Raw genomic sequence first — 19414 nt, forward strand, 5'->3', positions numbered from 1 at the left:
ATCCTATCAATGTACTTGCGTTTGCGATAGCAGTTTTGTTGTAATCCTTGAACCTATGATTTTCTGATATCACTGGTCTTCTCATATTCCTCGTTTTATACTCCATTCCCTTTTTAATTTTTCATATTTTTCTATAGAGTAACTTAAATTTATCATCAGTGAAAATCATACTGAGTGGCCCATCGTGGAGATTAATTATGTCCTCCCTGGATGCCACTCATTCAAATTCTAATATCGTCTGCAAAGTATGATACAGTGCTATTTTTTTTTATATCAGATATGAGAACTATGCCTTAAGGAACAGAGCTTTTCACTGTGGCAGCCTTTGATATTAGTTCGTTGACTTAACTCTAAAGTTTGGTTTACTGAAAAAAAAAATAAAAATCCATCTGTGAAATCTGTATACTACTACAGTTTTTTGCCTTCCGGTGCGACCAAGGCTACAAGACCATGTAATAGTCCATCAACCGCAAATTCTGCAAAGTTCATACAGGAGACGTTGCCTCATACACATACTAGTCTCGTTAGGCCTATTTCTAGTTCTTCATTTCCTCCCTACTTCAAATTTTCTATCATACACTTCACCATGAGCATTATATGTCTGTTAATGCACACTCCTCACTCTTACCAGTCAGACTTTTGCAGTCATCTTTTCACAGCATTATTATTGCTTGTTTTATGTGTTTAAAAGCACTAGTATTGAAAAATATCTTAAATTAAATATTTTTCAAGCTCTTCCTGCTCAGTAATATATCCATACATTCGCAATGATACAAACATTTCCTCATGCAACATTTTAGCTGTGTCTCATCCTGTAGTGTTCCTAAAACTGCCATTGCACCAGCCACTTTCTTTGACTCATTCTACTACCTTCTCTTACACACGTTCCTGTTCTCTCCCTCGAACACTTCAGGTATTTGAATGTACCAATAGATTCTAGTTCATTTGTTTTTTACGTTCGCAACAATATATTAATTTATTTTCTTTTAGCAGTCTTCACATTCCTAGACATTTTAGTTATCCAGTATATAGATTCATCTCATTCACAGAAATTTAAACTCTTTTTTGTTAATGTATCATTAAAAATTGGGGTATAATAATCTTTTATCCTTCATCAGGTTTGTTATACATTTTTAAATTACACTCAGTAAGGACCATTTCACATACAATTAAATTTTTCTTCTGTTTCCTCTATGTCTAAGGAAACACTCAGTGACAGAATTTACTTGCGATATTTTTTTATTCTTTAGTACCTTTAATATAGAATCTTAAACAATTGAGCAAATTGCACTAAACAACAGGATGAGTATAAGTTGCTTTTCAGTCTAGTTATTAATTGTTTTTATTTATTTTGTTATTCCTGTTATGTCATTGATTTTATCTGCCAATAATCATTAAACAAAGAAATATATATATATTACACATTTTGAGACTGCAGAAGCTAACATACAGGAGAGAATGCAAGGGAGGAAAGATGCTTACCTGAATTATTTGATCTTTCTGTGTCTCAAGATTGAAGTTCACTCCTCCGAGATAATAGGTATAGATTCGTCGGGTGACAGAGAGAGGGTCGTAAGAACCATCACAGCAAATCAGACTCCGAGGACCCGCGTAAGAGAAATTTTTCATGAGTGACTCATGAAGGTTCCTCTGACTAAAGAGAGCTGAAAATAATGATATTAAACTATTTTAGCCGATACCTTGTTAAAAGAAAAAAAAAAAGGCTGTCGGCCTACAGTACTATGCTGATAATATGAATTCATAGGTCAGAGGTAAGCGAGAATGGTTGAGTATAGCTATTAACTGGTAGATAGTTCTAACAGTGTACTAAATATTGATAACGAGGCATGGCAAGACACAATTGCAGTGGCATAAGGTTTCATTGCATAATACACAACAGTTGCAGTACCATTAGTCAGTAAATTGCCAGATGCACCAAACAAATGTAGCAGAACAGAATCAAATGATTTGAAAACAGCTCCAGTAATTAAAGAATTACCAAGAAAAAAAAACAGTTATATGTATCTTACGAATTTCGAAAAAGAAATTTAGCAAATTCAGCCCATCACTGGTCAACAAAAAAAAATCGTTACCAAAGATATTTGAAGGCATTTAGGGTATTTTGGGGTTGCTGAATTCGAAAATGACAATAGATTTTTCAAAGTGGCTCTAGTTTGTGAGATATTGCATACTTACCCTAAGTTAACAGGGAACTTAGCCTTAACACATGTATATGTTTACCTGGAGTTTACCTGGAGAGAGTTTCGGGGGTCAACGCCCCCGCGGCCCGGTCTGTGACCAGGCCTCCTGGTGGATCAGAGCCTGATCAACCAGGCTGTTGCTGCTGGCTGCACGCAAACCAACGTACGAGCCACAGCCCGGCTGATCAGGAACCGACTTTAGGTGCTTGTCCAGTGCCAGCTTGACTGCCAGGGGTCTGTTGGTAATCCCCCTTATGTGTGCTGGGAGGCAGTTGAACAGTCTCGGGCCCCTGACACTTATTGTATGGTCTCTTAACGTGCTAGTGACACCCCTGCTTTTCATTGGGGGGATGGTGCATCGTCTGCCAAGTCTTTTGCTTTCGTAGTGAGTGATTTTCGTGTGCAAGTTCGGTACTAGTCCCTCTAGGATTTTCCAGGTGTATATAATCATGTATCTCTCCCTCCTGCGTTCCAGGGAATACAGGTTTAGGAACCTCAAGCACTTCCAGTAATTGAGGTGTTTTATCTCCATTATGCGCGCCGTGAAAGTTCTCTGTACATTTTCTAGGTCGGCAATTTCACCTGCCTTGAAAGGTGCTGTTAGTGTGCAGCAATATTCCAGCCTAGATAGAACAAGTGACCTGAAGAGTGTCATCATGGGCTTGGCCTCCCTAGTTTTGAAGGTTCTCATTATCCATCCTGTCATTTTTCTAGCAGATGCGATTGATACAATGTTATGGTCCTTAAGGTGAGATCCTCCGACATGATCACTCCCAGGTCTTTGACGTTGGTGTTTCGCTCTATTTCGTGGCCAGAATTTGTTTTGTACTCTGATGAAGATTTAATTTCCTTATGTTTACCATATCTGAGTAATTGAAATTTCTCATCGTTGAACTTCATATTGTTTCCTGCAGCCCACTGAAAGATTTGGTTGATGTCCGCCTGGAGCCTTGCAGTGTCTGCAATGGAAGACACTGTCATGCAGATTCGGGTGTCATCTGCAAAGGAAGACACGGTGCTGTGGCTGACATCCTTGTCTATGTCGGATATGAGGATGAGGAACAAGGTGGGAGCGAGTACTGTGCCTTGTGGAACAGAGCTTTTCACCGTAGCTGCCTCGGACTTTACTCTGTTGACGACTACTCTCTGTGTTCTGTTAGTGAGGAAATTATAGATCCATCGACCGACTTTTCCTGTTATTCCTTTAGCACGCATTTTGTGCGCTATTACGCCATGGTCACACTTGTCGAAGGCTTTTGCAAAGTCTGTATATATTACATCTGCATTCTTTTTGGCTTCTAGTGCATTTAGGACCTTGTCGTAGTGGTCCAATAGTTGAGACAGACAGGAGCGACCTGTTCTAAACCCATGTTGCCCTGGGTTGTGTAACTGATGGGTTTCTAGATGGGTGGTGATCTTGCTTCTTAGGACCCTTTCAAAGATTTTTATGATATGGGATGTTAGTGCTATTGGTCTGTAGTTCTTTGCTGTTGCTTTACTGCCCCCTTTGTGGAGTGGGGCTATGTCTGTTGTTTTTAGTAACTGTGGGACGACCCCCGTGTCCATGCTCCCTCTCCATAGGATGGAAAAGGCTCGTGATAGGGGCTTCTTGCAGTTCTTGATGAACACAGAGTTCCATGAGTCTGGCCCTGGGGCAGAGTGCATGGGCATGTCATTTATCGTCTGTTCGAAGTCATTTGGCGTCAGGATAACATCGGATAGGCTTGCGTAAATCAAATTTTGTGGCTCTCTCATAAAAAATTCATTTTGATCTTCGACTCTCAGTCTGGTTAGCGGCTTGCTAAAAACTGAGTCATATTGGGACTTGAGTAGCTCACTCATTTCCTTGCTGTCATCTGTGTAGGACCCATCTTGTTTAAGTAGGGGCCCAATACTGGACGTGTATATACAGAGAGTTTTAATAAAGATTAGAATTTTATTTTTAAACGATTTAATATTTAACGAAAGGCGTTGTATCAACACCGACCAAGTGACAATACTGTAGCCTTTATTTTATTTTTTCCAGATAAACATGAGTTATTCACGAAGAGTCTGCTTAAACAATCCCAAAGCATTTTGCTCATTTGTGGCGAATACTCTTTGCAAAAACAAAAAAATCACAGATTTTGTAAAACAAGCTTATCTTGCTTATTTTGGAATGGCGCTTGGAGAACAAGACAAGTCTTGGGCTCCACTTTTAGTATGCAAAACTTCAGTGTGCCTATGGTGAGGAGAGAGCCAAAAAACCACCATGACGATTGTTGTTTCTGTATGGTGAACGTGAAAGGTTTCAAACGATAAAAGAAAGTCTAGTGGGAATATCCTGATTTGGAGTCAGAGATAAGATTTCGTTCGGATTTTTAACCCCGGAGGGTTAGCCACCCAGGATAACCCAAGAAAGTCAGTGCGTCATCGAGGACTGTCTAACTTATTTCCATTGGGGTCCTTAATCTTGTCCCCCAGGATGCGACCCACACCAGTCGACTAACACCCAGGTACCTATTTGCTGCTAGGTGAACAGGACAATAGGTGTAAGGAAACGTGTCAGAATTTCCACCCGCCGGGAATCGAACCCGGGCCCTCCGTGTGTGAAGCGGGAGTTTTAGCCACCAGACCACCGGGCCACACAGCAATGACGTTCCCATACTAGTGTTTACAACACTGCCTGACCTTCCATTGTCAGATGTTGAAGAAATTCAGGGTTTAGGATCTAACATGGGTGATAGTTTTGGAAGTGAATATGAAGTAAACATTTCAACACCCCAGTAGTTCTCCCAAGAAGAACTCAATGGCCTGAAACGCGACCACAGTCTGTCAAAGCAAGCATTTGAACTTTTAGCATCCAGACTAAAAGAAAAGAACTATCTACAACAAGAAGTTACAAAAACAGTTATCATACAAGAAGTTGAACTCCTTCCTTACTTCAGCCAAAATGAAGAACTTGTACACTCCAATAACATCCCTGGACTTCGAATGAGACTTGAATATCGACCAGGAGATTGGCGGCTGCTCATAGACAGCTCCATTAGAAGCTTGAACTGTCTTATTGCACAACGGTAACCAATAAGCATCTCTTCCAATTGCTCACTCAACAAAACTGTGCTGATGACCAACACAGAAGAAAATCGTACATCGTTTTCATATGCAGTAATTAGTGGTATCTTAATTATCTTACTATGTTAATCTGTTCTTATATAGAATGAAGTGCTAGTATGTATTACATGATTTGACTTTTGCATAATCTAAAAAGTAATTTCAATGTGATTTGTAAGAAAGCCTCTCCTGATCAATATATTTTTCACATCTTTTATATTTTTCAATGGGATACCAAATTTATAAAAACTTTAACTAATCAAGCCAAACCGATGACATATTTGGAATCAGCACCACAAACTGACCCTAAAATCGGTGTAATATCATTGGCCAGAAAATGAGTGTTGACCGCTGAGCCAATTTATGTATGCACCGGATATGATGACATGACAGCCAGACGGTGCCTCAACCGAAATACCTATAACCCTCAGTCAATTTATCTCTCACCTTCGATACCAAGACAAATGAACTGAAAGAGTAACTATTTTCAAGAAAAACAGTAGCTCGAATGTTAGTAACTACAGACTTAGCATAATCATATCCAAAATGCTAAAGAGCAGTGTATTACTATTAAGGTTTCAGAATGTCGCTTTCTGAAGAGTTATATTCTTGTATAACTTGAAGGCTGTATACGAACTCCAAGTTAGAAAGGAGATTTTACAGGCTTAAACTTCGCACAATAAACCATGATCCATTAAGTAAAAATGGCATCAGTATGAACTCTGTAAACTGGTTCAAGTTTACCTCAACAAGAGGAAACAAACTCTAAAAGTTATAGAATTGAAACCCTTGCCGATAACAAGGTAGTATCTGAGCTTGTTAGTTACATGTCCATTAGTGTTAATGGATACTTCTACTGTATGCAGCTGAGAACACTCTTTGGTATCAGGGAAAGACCCAAAAGATATAGCTCAGGAATTACCACTGAACTGGATGATGGTTATTAGATAAACTATCAGAGGACTGTGACAAAAGAAAAGCTATATTATTTGGTTCAAAATGCAAGTTAAAGTTAATTTTAAAGAAGTGTTGCGCAGAACCTACCTCAAGAACAACATTTGTTGAGCATCTTTCTGGAAAAATCCCTTGATACTCTCACTTCAGTAAATTAATCGTTCAGAACGTAGTAAAGAAAGCAGGAAATACCACGTTCAAGTTCCTCTACAGAGGCACATTGACTACCAGCACGAGACGCCTTGTGTCTGGCTCTTACGCAAGGCCGCATTACTCCTGTTTTTCAGATTACAAATTATACAAAATAAAGTGGGATTCTTCCTGCACTTAGGTTAAAGAGAACATATAAGACAACTGAACTCCAGAAACTGGGCATGCTAAAAGCAGCAGATTAACTAAAGCATCTGAAACTAAACAGTGCACACAAAACTACCAACAACCACTGTCCAGAAAACCTTTTAGAAATTTTAGAAACAAAACATTGTACTCTGGGAAGTGTACACAATTCTGTAGTATGCACAGGTGGTGGCCAGGCCTCAAACACTTACTATCAAGCGATAATGAACTGGAATAAGTTACATTACCATGTCTTAGCCAATCTATGCAAGTATCAGCGAAAGAATACTTAAAGAATGAAGCTGCGGAAAGGGAGGAAAATGATTTTTCAACATTTTTAAATCGGATGATCTGGAAATGTAAATTTTCTTGAGTATAAAATATGTTTCACTTGAATCTGTTTACTTCCAAAGCAGACTTAAATAAAATAAAAAATTGCCTTATAATAAAGTTTAGCAACTTAACTAAATGTGACAGCTGCCTTGATCTCATCTTCACCTCTTCTGTCCTTTGATTCTGTGGACGTTGACATATAATTATTTATTGAAATCAAGTTCTCTAAAGATTAAACATTGCATTTGAAAATTTTAATGGGTATTTTAAATACCACGAAGAAATTGTTGATGATATTTTGAGAAATTAATCTGAGTATGAATAAGAGCTATTACTCCGAGACTTCATAACCATGGGTATTTATGGGAAGAGATTTTTCTCAAGGCTTTGGGAAAATTACAATAATAATTCTTAGACAATCTTACAGCCATCTCTGTCCAAATTCTTCGAAGACAATATTCCTATGCGATTCTTCAAGAATATAAGATAAAAGCATTCGAAGTAACCGCCAGAGTCCATTTAGCCTCAATATCACACTCCAAGATAAAAACATCCAGCAACCTGCATGACTGATGTACTCAAATGGAAGCAGTTGAAGCAATCTTAGATCATTAGAGCATTGATTAAAAGTTGGGTGCGCATGAACCTGTGTCATAGAGAAAACAATCTACTCTAAACCCCTCAGAAGAGACTGAATCGTACCAAGGTTTAAGTTTGACAACCATCCAACTGCGCTAAACTGAGTTTATATCGTGTCATCATCTTCAGGCGCCCGAGACTTCCGGACGCTTATGGTAAAACAAAATACAACCAACACCGTGTTAAATCATGCAAGAAATGAAGTGACTTTTCCTTTCCTTCATTTTTTCCTTGAATTTATTTATATATAAATTAGCCCCTATGTTTAAGATCAAAATAATACTGAATAGTCTAAATAAAAGTTTTTTTTTTGTTTACTAAAGTAAGAAGAGCGACCAAGCGACCAAAAGACTTACGGTAAGCGATGATGAGGCCTTCATGAGCCGTGGTACCAGAGAGGATGTCCACGGGGTTATACTGACGGTCTCTTAGTAGTAGCGCTGGGTGAGCCGGGAGGAAGTCTCCGTCCACACGTGGTCCCAGTGGAAGGGGCAGAAAGCTCCATTCCTAGTGAGGAAAAACTACAGTTCATTATACCCATTTCTTTAATATCTCCTCCAAATTCAACACCGTGCGTGGGACTAGCAATGCTTGAAGGGATTACCATATTACCCACACTGCCAGATGTAAGCCGAATGTTCATTTCACTAATATTGGTTAATTATAGGTATATATGAGGTTATGTTAACCTAGATTGTAATTACTTTTATTGGATTAAATAAGGCAGAAATAAAACCTGTATTGCATGCAAAATTGCCGTCCTATATTTGAGAGAGACGGCATTATCAATTCAGATACTTTCGAAGACCTTATAGCATTTGGTCATCGAAATATTTGAAGGATCTGAATGTGATTTTAGTATGTTATGCACTGGAACATTCTAAAACCTTTTTACACATTTAACTTTTGGCTTATCTTTCCTATTTTTTCCTTAACTTTTGAGAGCAAGTTCAAGCAGTCATTATTCCTACTTACGAGCGAAGGCGAATGACTGGGAAACTCTCTCCTTAAATCTTGAACTATACTGGTTCACATCTCAACTAACTCCGGGTTGGAAAAGAGTTGATGCTATATGACTGGTTATTTGAGGATGACAAAAAAGTAGGTCTATGGGTTCGAGACAAGGTTAAAAATTTCCTGTGCCCTGATTGGGTTCTGGAGACTCAAATTAGGCCAATCCCATGTGAGGGTAGCAGAACGATTAAAAGTTTATTAATTAAAGGTCATATCTGTGTCCTAGAAAAAAGTGCAAATTTGTTTCATGAAGTAACTTTTTTATTGCCAAGGAGAACATATTTTTATTTTGACTATACGTCTGCGAAAATAAGATATATTAACAATATGTTAGGAAGAACAGGTTAGATAGCTAAGTGAGTTTTGGTGCACTATGGGTACTATGTTTTTCCTGTGAATATATCTATCCATGTGTGATAATACAAAAATAATTTAACAAAATCTGGCTTGTTTGACCAACCTGTTTATAAAGCACAACGTAATCTATAACATTTGTGACAATATTAGTAATTAAGAAGAATATCTCACGAGAAAACAGTGAAGTCAAATGAAAGGATGAATGTGGTTTATAACCGCAGTGGAAGTGTGGAAGTAAGAGTGAGTGTTTTAAGTTCACATTATGGTGAGAAAGGCCGAGAGAGGAATTTCAGTGTCATTAGATAAATCTGGTTACTAAAGCAATAGCTTTAAGCGATAGTTTCCTTTTTTATTTTCTACCAATATAATGCAGTAGTAAAGAATATTCTACTTTTTACAATAGCATTAAGAATCTACAACTTTTACTTTATTTCATATAAATTATGTCAAGTGGAATCAATAAAACAATGAAATCTTTAACAGAATGAGGTCCCACCAGAATTTCAAATTTCTTGCACTGCTACTTTCTTCAAAATTCGGATGAATCTTTTTGCCGTCGTTTGCTTTTTCTGAAGTAATTAAATAACTGAATTCATTATAAAAATTGATTTTATTCACATCTAAGTCATCAGATTTTTGCCTTCATTTCGAAATGCAGTGTATGGGCAGTCATATATGGAACATTTTAATTTCTGGCTAGTGCGAAAGTCATCTTTCTCTGTTGATATAAGTTTAAATTTTAGCATTTTCTCCAATTTAATTGTGAATACCATAAATGACCCTGATTCATTTATAAAAACAAAAATATTATCTCCCAGGTTAGGAGAATTTTTTCGTGCAAGACACAAATTTAGTGAAATGTTGATCATGAATCCTTTGAATATGTTTTTCTTTTTTCAAGACTGTTCTACGTCACTCAACTCATCGCTCATCTTTAATTTTGCTCTCAGTAAGTCAGTGAATCTGTCCACATTGTCTATATTTTATGCAACATACGACAAAATAAATCGCGCAACTATAACTTTATTTGCTAATAATTCATGCTATCATATTTAAGTAATTTAGTATCCCAATAGCCTAATAAAACCATTCTCAGTTTTTCCTTAAAACGTGAAATATTTTTCATAGTGCCTCCAGTAACTGTTCATTTTTTAAATATAAGTCGTCTGTATCAGTAGAATGTTGATTTTTGGAGAGGATATAAACTGACGCTCGTTCTCTCTCACATTTAAAAAAAAATATTTAAGCTTAAGACAAATTTCTCCTTGTGTTAATATAAATAACAAGGCCACTTAAAGACTTATTATTCATATGAAAAAGCAGTATGAACATTTATCTGATTAGCACACAAGGCATGATGTATAACAATTTTCGAAATACTTTAAACGGAATAAATTTACATTAACATTGTCAAACTTCTGGAATTTTTTTTACGATATATTCGATAGACACTAAGGCATTTTTTCAAACTTCATAGCAAGATGAGAATCTAAAATCTTCCTTCGTCCTAAGATCTGCCAGTAGCAGTAGTTATTAACCAATATTGATGTAAAATACTTAATACCTCCAACGAGGTATTATGTAAGAGTTGGCATGTCACCCATCTTGGCCATTTGTTATGCACTTCAGTATTCCGCTGTTCAATACAAGTGAATCTAGGAAACTTACAGAAAACCAAAAGAATTTAGTTTTGTTGTTAGATTTCATCATTCAGAAATTACACAAGTAAACTCGTTAGAAAACCATAGATTCTGGAGAACTAATTGAAACTAAAGGTTCAAGCCTATAGGCTGCATAATGTTTACGGGAGGAGCCCCTAATCTTTGTAAATAAATCATGTGCCTAGTAAAAGATAGAAATCACGCAAACAGTACAAAGATATTGAACTTACAAAGAAATCTTGGATAGTTGCTGTCAGCTCATGTGCGTCGAGTGTTTGTAGACAGGCAAGGAGATGTGTGCTTCCATACCTTGTGTCACAGCCCAGGGATCCTCCGACCCGCTCAGCTATCTCTCGGTGACGATTTCCCAAGGCGAATGGTGCCAGGGCTACACCGGACTGAATGATTGCACGACTGAACAGACCTATAGATAAGTATACTGGACAGATCAGAGAATATTTATAAGTATTGATAGCAATATATATATATATATATATATATATATATATATATATATATATATATATATATATATATATATATATATGTAGGTAGTAGGTTGGTAGACAGCAACCACCCAGGGAAGTACTACCGTCCTGCCAGATGACTGTGAAACAGAAACCTGAAACTGTTTTGCATGATGGTAAGATTGCTGGTTTCTTTTTCTGTCTCATAAACACGCTAGATAACAGGGATATCTTGTTACTCCTACTTACACTTTGGTCACACTTCACAGACACGCACATGCATATATATATATACATACATCTAGGTTTTTCTCTTTTTTTTCTAAATAGCTCTTGTTCTTCTTTATTTCTTCTATTGTCCATGGGAAAGTGGAAAAGAATCTTTCCTCCGTAAGCCATGCGTGTCGTATGAGGCGACTAAAATGCCGGGAGCAATGGGCTAGTAACCCCTTCTCCTGTAAACATTTACTAAAAAAGAGAAGAAGAAAAGCTTTATAAAACTTGGATGCTTGAATGTGCGTGGATGTAGTGCGGATGACAAGAAACAGATGATTGCTGATGTTATGAATGAAAAGAAGTTGGATGTCCTGGCCCTAAGCGAAACAAAGCTGAAGGGGGTAGGGGAGTTTCGGTGGGGGGAATAAATGGGATTAAATCTGGAGTATGTGAGAGAGTTAGAGCAAAGGGAGGGGTAGCAGTAATGTTGAATGATCAGTTATGGAAGGAGAAAAGAGAATATGAATGTGTAAATGCAAGAATTATGTGGATTAAAGTAAAGGTTGGATGCGAGAAGTGGGTCATAATAAGCGTGTATGCACCTGGAGAAGAGAGGAATGCAGAGGAGAGAGAGAGATTTTGGGAGATGTTAAGTGAATGTATAGGAGCCTTTGAACCAAGTGAGAGAGTAATTGTGGTAGGGGACCTAAATGCTAAAGTAAGAGAAACTTTTAGAGAGGGTGTGGTAGGTAAGTTTGGGGTTCCAGGTGTAAATGATAATGGGAGCCCTTTGATTGAACTTTGTATAGAAAGGGGTTTAGTTATAGGTAATACATATTTTAAGAAAAAGAGGATAAATAAATATACAAGATATGATGTAGGGCGAAATGACAGTAGTTTGTTGGATTATGTATTGGTAGATAAAAGACTGTTGAGTAGACTTCAGGATGTACATGTTTATAGGGGGGCCACAGATATATCAGATCACTTTCTAGTTGTAGCTACACTGAGAGTAAAAGGTAGATGGGATACAAGGAGAATAGAAGCATCAGGGAAGAGAGAGGTGAAGGTTTATAAACTAAAAGAGGAGGCAGTTAGGGAAAGATATAAACAGCTTTTGGAGGATAGATGGGCTAATGAGAGCATAGGCAATGGGGTCGAAGAGGTATGGGGTAGGTTTAAAAATGTAGTGTTAGAGTGTTCAGCAGAAGTTTGTGGTTACAGGAAAGTGGGTGCGGGAGGGAAGAGGAGCGATTGGTGGAATGATGATGTAAAGAGAGTAGTAAGGAAGAAAAAGTTAGCATATGAGAAGTTTTTACAAAGTAGAAGTGATGCAAGGAGGGAAGAGTATATGGAGAAAAAGAGAGAGGTTAAGAGAGTGGTGAAGCAATGTAAAAAGAGAGCAAATGAGAGAGTGGGTGAGATGTTATCAACAAATTTTGTTGAAAATAAGAAAAAGTTTTAGTGAGATTAACAAGTTAAGGAAGCTTAGAGAACAAATGGATTTGTCACTTAAAAATAGGAGAGGAGAGTTATTAAATGGAGAGTTAGAGGTATTAGGAAGATGGAGGGAATATTTTGAGGAATTGTTAAATGTTGATGAAGATAGGGAAGCTGTGATTTCGTGTATAGGGCAAGGAGGAATAACATCTTGTAGGAGTGAGGAAGAGCCAGTTGTGAGTGTGGGGGAAGTGCGTGAGGCAGTAGGTAAAATGAAAGGGGGTAAGGCAGCCGGGATTGATGGGATAAAGATAGAAATGTTAAAAGCAGGTGGGGATATAGTTTTCGAGTGGTTGGTGCAATTATTTAATAAATGTATGGAAGAGGGTAAGGTACCTAGGGATTGGCAGAGAGCATGCATAGTTCTTTTGTATAAAGGCAAAGGGGACAAAAGAGAGTGCAAAAATTATAGGGGGATAAGTCTGTTGAGTATACCTGGTAAAGTGTATGGTAGAGTTATTATTGAAAGAATTAAGAGTAAGACGGAGAATAGGATAGCAGATGAACAAGGAGGCTTTAGGAAAGGTAGGGGGGGGTGTGGACCAGGTGTTTACAGTGAAACATATAAGTGAACAGTATTTAGATAAGGCTAAAGAGGTCTTTGTGGCATTTATGGATTTGGAAAAGGCGTATGACAGGGTGGATAGGGGGGCAATGTGGCAGATGTTGCAGGTGTATGGTGTAGGAGGTAGGCTACTGAAAGCAGTGAAGAGTTTTTACGAGGATAGTGAGGCTCAAGTTAGAGTATGTAGGAAAGAGGGAAATTATTTCCCAGTAAAAGTAGGCCTTAGACAAGGATGTGTGATGTCACCGTGGTTGTTTAATATATTTATAGATGGGGTTGTGAGAGAAGTAAATGCTAGGGTCTTGACAAGAGGCGTGGAGTTAAAAGATAAAGAATCACACATAAAGTGGGAGTTGTCACAGTTGCTCTTTGCTGATGACACTGTGCTCTTGGGAGATTCTGAAGAGAAGTTGCAGGGATTGGTGGATGAATTTGGTAGGGTGTGCAAAAGAAGAAAATTAAAAGTGAATACAGGAAAGAGTAAGGTTATGAGGATAACAAAAAGATTAGGTGATGAAAGATTGGATATCAGATTGGAGGGAGAGAGTATGGAGGAGGTGAATGTATTCAGATATTTGGGAGTGGACGTGTCAGCGGATGGGTCTATGAAGGATGAGGTGAATCATAGAATTGATGAAGGGAAAAGGGTGAGTGGTGCACTTAGGAGTCTTTGGAGACAAAGAACTTTGTCCTTGGAGGCAAAGAGGGGAATGTATGAGAGTATAGTTTTACCAACGCTTTTATATGGGTGTGAAGCATGGGTGATGAATGTTGCAGCGAGGAGAAGGCTGGAGGCAGTGGAGATGTCATGTCTGAGGGCAATGTGTGGTGTGAATATAATGCAGAGAATTCGTAGTTTGGAAGTTAGTAGAAGGTGCGGGATTACCAAAACTGTTGTCCAGAGGGCTGAGGAAGGGTTGTTGAGGTGGTTCAGACATGTAGAGAGAATGGAGCGAAACAGAATGACTTGGAGGGAGGGGGTAAAGGAGGTTTTGTGTGCGAAGGGCTTGGACTTCCAGCAGGCGTGCGTGAGCGTGTTTGATAGGAGTGAATGGAGACGAATGGTTTTTAATACTTGATGTGCTGTTGGAGTGTTAGCAAAGTAACATTTATGAAGGGGTTCAGGGAAACCGGCAAGCCGGACTTGAGTCCTGGAGATGGGAAGTACAGTGCCTGCACTCTGAAGGAGGGGTGTTAATGTTGCAGTTTAAAAACTGTAGTGTAAAGCACCCTTCTGGCAAGACAGTGATGGAGTGAATGATGGTGAAAGTTTTTCTTTTTCGGGCCACCCTGCCTTGGTGGGAATCGGCCAGTGTGATAATAAATAAATATATATATATATATATATATATATATATATATATATATATATATATATATATATATATATATATATATATATATATATAAAATGTTGTGCCGAATTCGTAAAACTTGCAATTTTCCCATAAATAGCAACGCTCTTTTTGCCGAATAAGGCAGAAAGAGCGTTGCTATTTTAGGCAAGACAGTTAAACTGCTGGGAGGCAGTTGAAGAGTCTTGGGGCCCTGACACTTAATGTGTTGTCTCTGTGTACTCGTGGCGCCTTACATTTTATTAAGGGAATGTTGCATCTCCTTCCGAGTCTTCTGCTTTCATAGGGAGTGATTTTCGAGTGCAAGTTTGGTACTAATCCCTCTAGGATTTTTCAAGTGTATATTATCAAGGGACTTCAGCCATTCCCAGTAATATAGGTGCCTTATCGTACTTATGTGTGCCGTGAAAATTCTTTGTACACTCTCCAGGTCTGCAATGTCGCCAGCCTTGAAGGGGGCAGTTAGTATACAGCAGTATTGCAGCCTAGAGAGAACAAGCGATTTGAAGAGAATCATCATCGGCTTGGCGTCCCTAGTTTTGAAGGTTTTCATTATCCATCCTAACATTTTCTTAGCAGATGCGGTAGATACAAAATTGTGGTCTCTGAAAGCAATATCCTCTGACATTATCACTACCAGATCCTTCACATTACTTTTTCGCTCCATTGTATGGTTAGAATTTCTTGAATACCCTAATATAGTTTTAGTTTCCTCAAGTTTTCCATATCTGAGTAGTTGAAATTTCTCTTCATTGAACTTCATATTTTTCTGAGTGGCCCATTTGAAGGTTTGGTTGATGTCCGCTTGGAGTCTCGCGGTGTCTTCGATGGAGGTCACTGTCATGGCAATTCGGGTGTCATACACAAAGGATGACATGGAGCTATGGCTTACATATCTGTCCATGTCAGATATGAGGATGAAAAATAGGATGTGAGCGAGTACTGTGCCTTGTGGAACAGAGCTTTGCACCGTAGCTGCCTCGGACTTTACTCTGTTTACTATTACTCTTTGTGTTCTATTTGTCAGGAAGTTATAGATCCATCTACCAACTTTTCCTGTTATTTCTTTATCATGCATTTTGTGCGTTATTACACCGTGGTCACACTTGTCAAAGGTTTTTGTTTATCCTCTATAGCATTCAGGACTTTGTCATAGTGGACCTGTAGTTGTGACAGGCAGGAGCGACCTGCTCTAAACCAATGTTGCCCTGGGTTGTGTAACTGATGCGTATCTGGGATATTAGTGCTATCGGTCGGTAGTTCTTTGCAATTGCTGTACTGTCACATTAGTAAAGTGGGACTGTGTTTGTTGTTTTTAGTGAGTGTGGAATGACCTCTGTGTCCTTGCTCCCTCTCCATAGAATGCTGAAGGCACACGACAGGGGCTTCTTACAGGTCTTGATGAACACGGAGTTAAATGAGCCTGGGTCTGGGGCAGAGTACATGGGCATATCACCTATTGCCTTTTCAAAGTCTTGTGGTGTTAGAATAATATCCAAGATTTTCGAGATGACCAAATTTTGGGTCTCGTTCATAAAGAATTCGTATAAAATGTCGATCCTGAGCCTGGGTAAAGGCTCACTGAACACCGAGTCGTATTGGGACTTTAATCCCTCACTCATTTCTTTGCTGTCATCTGTGTATGTCCCATCTCGCCTAAGCAGGGGCCCATTACTGGATGTTGTTTTTCTCTTAGATTTGGTAAAAGAGAAGAAGTATTTTTTTTTAATTTCCTTTATGGCTTTTAGTTATTCCTGCGATTCTTGTCTCCTGTAACATTTCACTGACCAGTGCCTCCCTTCATTCCCAGTGTATGTTTTTGTTACTGAAGTTGAATTTTGTGAAGACACCCTCATGACTGATCACATTTTGCTGGTCAGGAGCCATGTGCATACATGTCTGTACCTCTATTATTTTGTTATCTGATTGTATTGTCTTTCATACGGTTATATTACGTGTCAGATCGTCGTTGTTAGTGAAGATGAGGTCCAGTGTATTTTCCAGTCTTGTAGGCTCTAATATTTGCTGGTTTAAGGTGAATTTGGTGCAGAGATTTAATAGCTCGTGTGTGTGTGCGAATTTTCATCTGAGCTGCCTCCTGGGGTGATCTCTGTTAAAATATTATTTGCTACATTCTTCCACTTTAGGTGTCTCAAGTTGAAATCTCCCAGTAGCAAGATATCTGGGGCAGCAGTTGGGAGATTTTCCAGACAGTAGTCAATTTTCAAAAGTTGTTCCTGGAATTGCTGGGAAGTTGCATCCGGAGGCTTGTGTACAACCACAATGACTAGGTTTTGGTTTTCAATCTTTACTGCCGAAACTTCAACTACATCATTTGAGGTGTTTAGTAGTTGTGAGCAAATAAGTGACTCTGTGACGTATAAACCAACCTTCCCCCCCTCCTTGTTGCCTGTTTAGCCTGTCGCATCTGAATAGGTTATAACCTGGGATCCATATTTCGTTGTTAAAATGATCCTTTATGTGGGTCTTTGTGAAAGCTGCAAAAATTGCCTTTTGACTCCGTGAACAGTCCCTTGATGAAAGGATTTTTTTCGTTTGTTGACTGCTTTTGACCCTGTATGTTTGCAAAGACAAATGTTATATTGATAGAATTTAAAGGGGTTTTATTTGTTGGCTCTAATATCTGATGTTCTGGAGTGGAGGCCAATGATTATGCCTCTGCTCCAGAAGTGTTTACAGTTTGTGTAAGATTTCTCTCATTTCTTGCTAGTCTTTTCTCGTTCCTGGCACTAAAAAAACTCTGGAGAGGTTATGGCGCCCCTCTTTTGTTTCCCAAAATCTGGCTGGTCTTTATCTTCTTGCCCCCTTTAGATGATGTGCCTAGCAGTATGCGTTGTAGCACTTTTTTTCCTGGAGTGATACATATCAGTGTGAAGTAAATTACAATAAGGGGAGTTGCACCCTCCTGTTGTCTTGTGGGTGCGGCATTTTTGGGATGGTCAAAGGTGCATGTCCCACCTGTTTTACCAGATATACCATGCCTGCAGTTGCCCAAGGGATAAAATTTGCATAGATTGGAAAATTGTTTGCTAGGATTTTTTGTGGCTGCATTCGCTGCTGGTGCATTTTTTCTGTTTCCCCTCTACCTACCGCCCCTGTATGGACATCAGTGTTTCCACCAATTTTTACTGATAATACGTCAACATTATTCTCTGAGTATCCCCTTTTCTTCCATCTCCAGCAGTATCTCTATTTTGTACCTCTATAGATTGAATAGCGTTGTCTTTACCTGTTTCATCACCAGGGCCACTATCTTCTTTTAGTGCACTGTCCTCCAAGACAACACTAGCACCCTCAGGAGCACTGTCGTCCAAGACAGCCCCGTCCAACCCACCCATTTTATTTTTCCCTGGGTCGAAAGAAATATAGCCAAGAAATCGTATACACACCGTTCCTAACAGTGACCTCAACTGTCCTCTAACTGCTGCATCTGACTTGATTTTTGGCTGTCTCCCCCCCCCCCTCTCTCTCCCTTTCACGTGGCGTTATATGATCCAAGATGGACCAAAGCACATTATTTCCTCTCCAATTTGCGTGTTACTTGTGAAGTATTTCAGCCACGTTATTCTGTTTAGAAAATTATATTAATTGCTCAGGAGTCATTCTTAAAATCCTCACGTCTCCTTGCTTGTCTACAACAACACTGTACCTCATCATTCAGCCTCACTAACCTCGTGATTTAGGAGTAAGAATTTGGAAGTGTACCGCGGCCCCTCCAGCGCTCTGACCGATGATGGTAACACAGTTAGGATCTCCACCGAAGTTGTATATATTGTTCTGCACCCAGTGGAGCGCCATTGTCTGATCCTTCAGTCCCAAGTTTCCAGGAATAACAGAGTCCTCCGTTGACAAGAATCCTGGATAATAAAAGAAAACAATTGTCATGTTTAATCATTTGCATATATCGAACTAAACTAAACAAAAAATGGACGTAGATATAAATGTTTGGCTCTTGCTTAATCTAATAATCTCGCCCAAATTTAAGAAAGATGAGTATTTATATTATATATTAGTTAAAAGCTTAAGATAAAGCGGTGTGCATATAGTTTAACCAAAATAACTGAAATGTAACTTAGTTTTATAATGACGTGCATACATTATGAAGTCATATTTTTGTTAAACGTGTATTATATATCAAATTATTGGGGGAGCTAAATATTAGATATTTGTTGCCGTGTTGCCCTGTGTTTGATATGTGATCATTCTTGTAATGTATTAAAATGAACAGGCCCTTGGTTACCCAAGATTTATCCGAGAGTGTGTATTATACTAATACGGAAAATAAAACGAGACTTAAAATTATCTATCCAGTTCTCAATTATCTATCCAGTTCTCAGTCTTACCATGTTGACTTTAACATGTCTATTAGTTTTTTTTAATTACACGCAAACAACAAGTATTTGACAAGAGTTGCTTATTTAGCTACATTTACAAAGAACGTTCATAAAATGTGTTAGAAGTTTAGGTTTTATTAGTGTTGCTCAACAACTAATTTCATTTTATAGGTTCAGATGTGTGTCTACAAATTTTTTGGTGTTGTCTTGTGCTGAGAGGTAAATATTATGCCCATCCAAGATGTCTCCGTTTATGATTTTCTCCGGAATTTTATTTGGCAGGATAGATATGAAGCACATTATAAGATGCGCTTCATACCTCTCCTGTGAGAAGTTGTATAAATATTAAGAGGCACAAAAATAGCTGA

At 38.5% G+C, this 19414-nt stretch overlaps 1 protein-coding gene across 1 annotated transcript in view; it reads right to left on the reverse strand.

Annotated features, from left to right (window-relative positions):
• Positions 1-1169: 1169 nt before the first annotated feature.
• Positions 1170-19414, reverse strand: part of LOC128685928 (esterase FE4) — a 28489-nt gene continuing 10244 nt past the window's right edge. The window contains exons 5-9 of the mRNA XM_070083121.1: positions 18384-18569; positions 10819-11012; positions 7913-8063; positions 1483-1664; positions 1170-1253 (exon numbers count right to left, since the gene is read on the reverse strand). Coding sequence (XP_069939222.1) covers positions 1170-1253; positions 1483-1664; positions 7913-8063; positions 10819-11012; positions 18384-18569 — 797 coding nt within the window. The remainder of the gene's footprint in view (positions 1254-1482; positions 1665-7912; positions 8064-10818; positions 11013-18383; positions 18570-19414) is intronic.

Source organism: Cherax quadricarinatus, chromosome 9 (assembly GCF_038502225.1).
Source record: "Cherax quadricarinatus isolate ZL_2023a chromosome 9, ASM3850222v1, whole genome shotgun sequence".
Taxonomy (NCBI): domain Eukaryota; kingdom Metazoa; phylum Arthropoda; class Malacostraca; order Decapoda; family Parastacidae; genus Cherax; species Cherax quadricarinatus.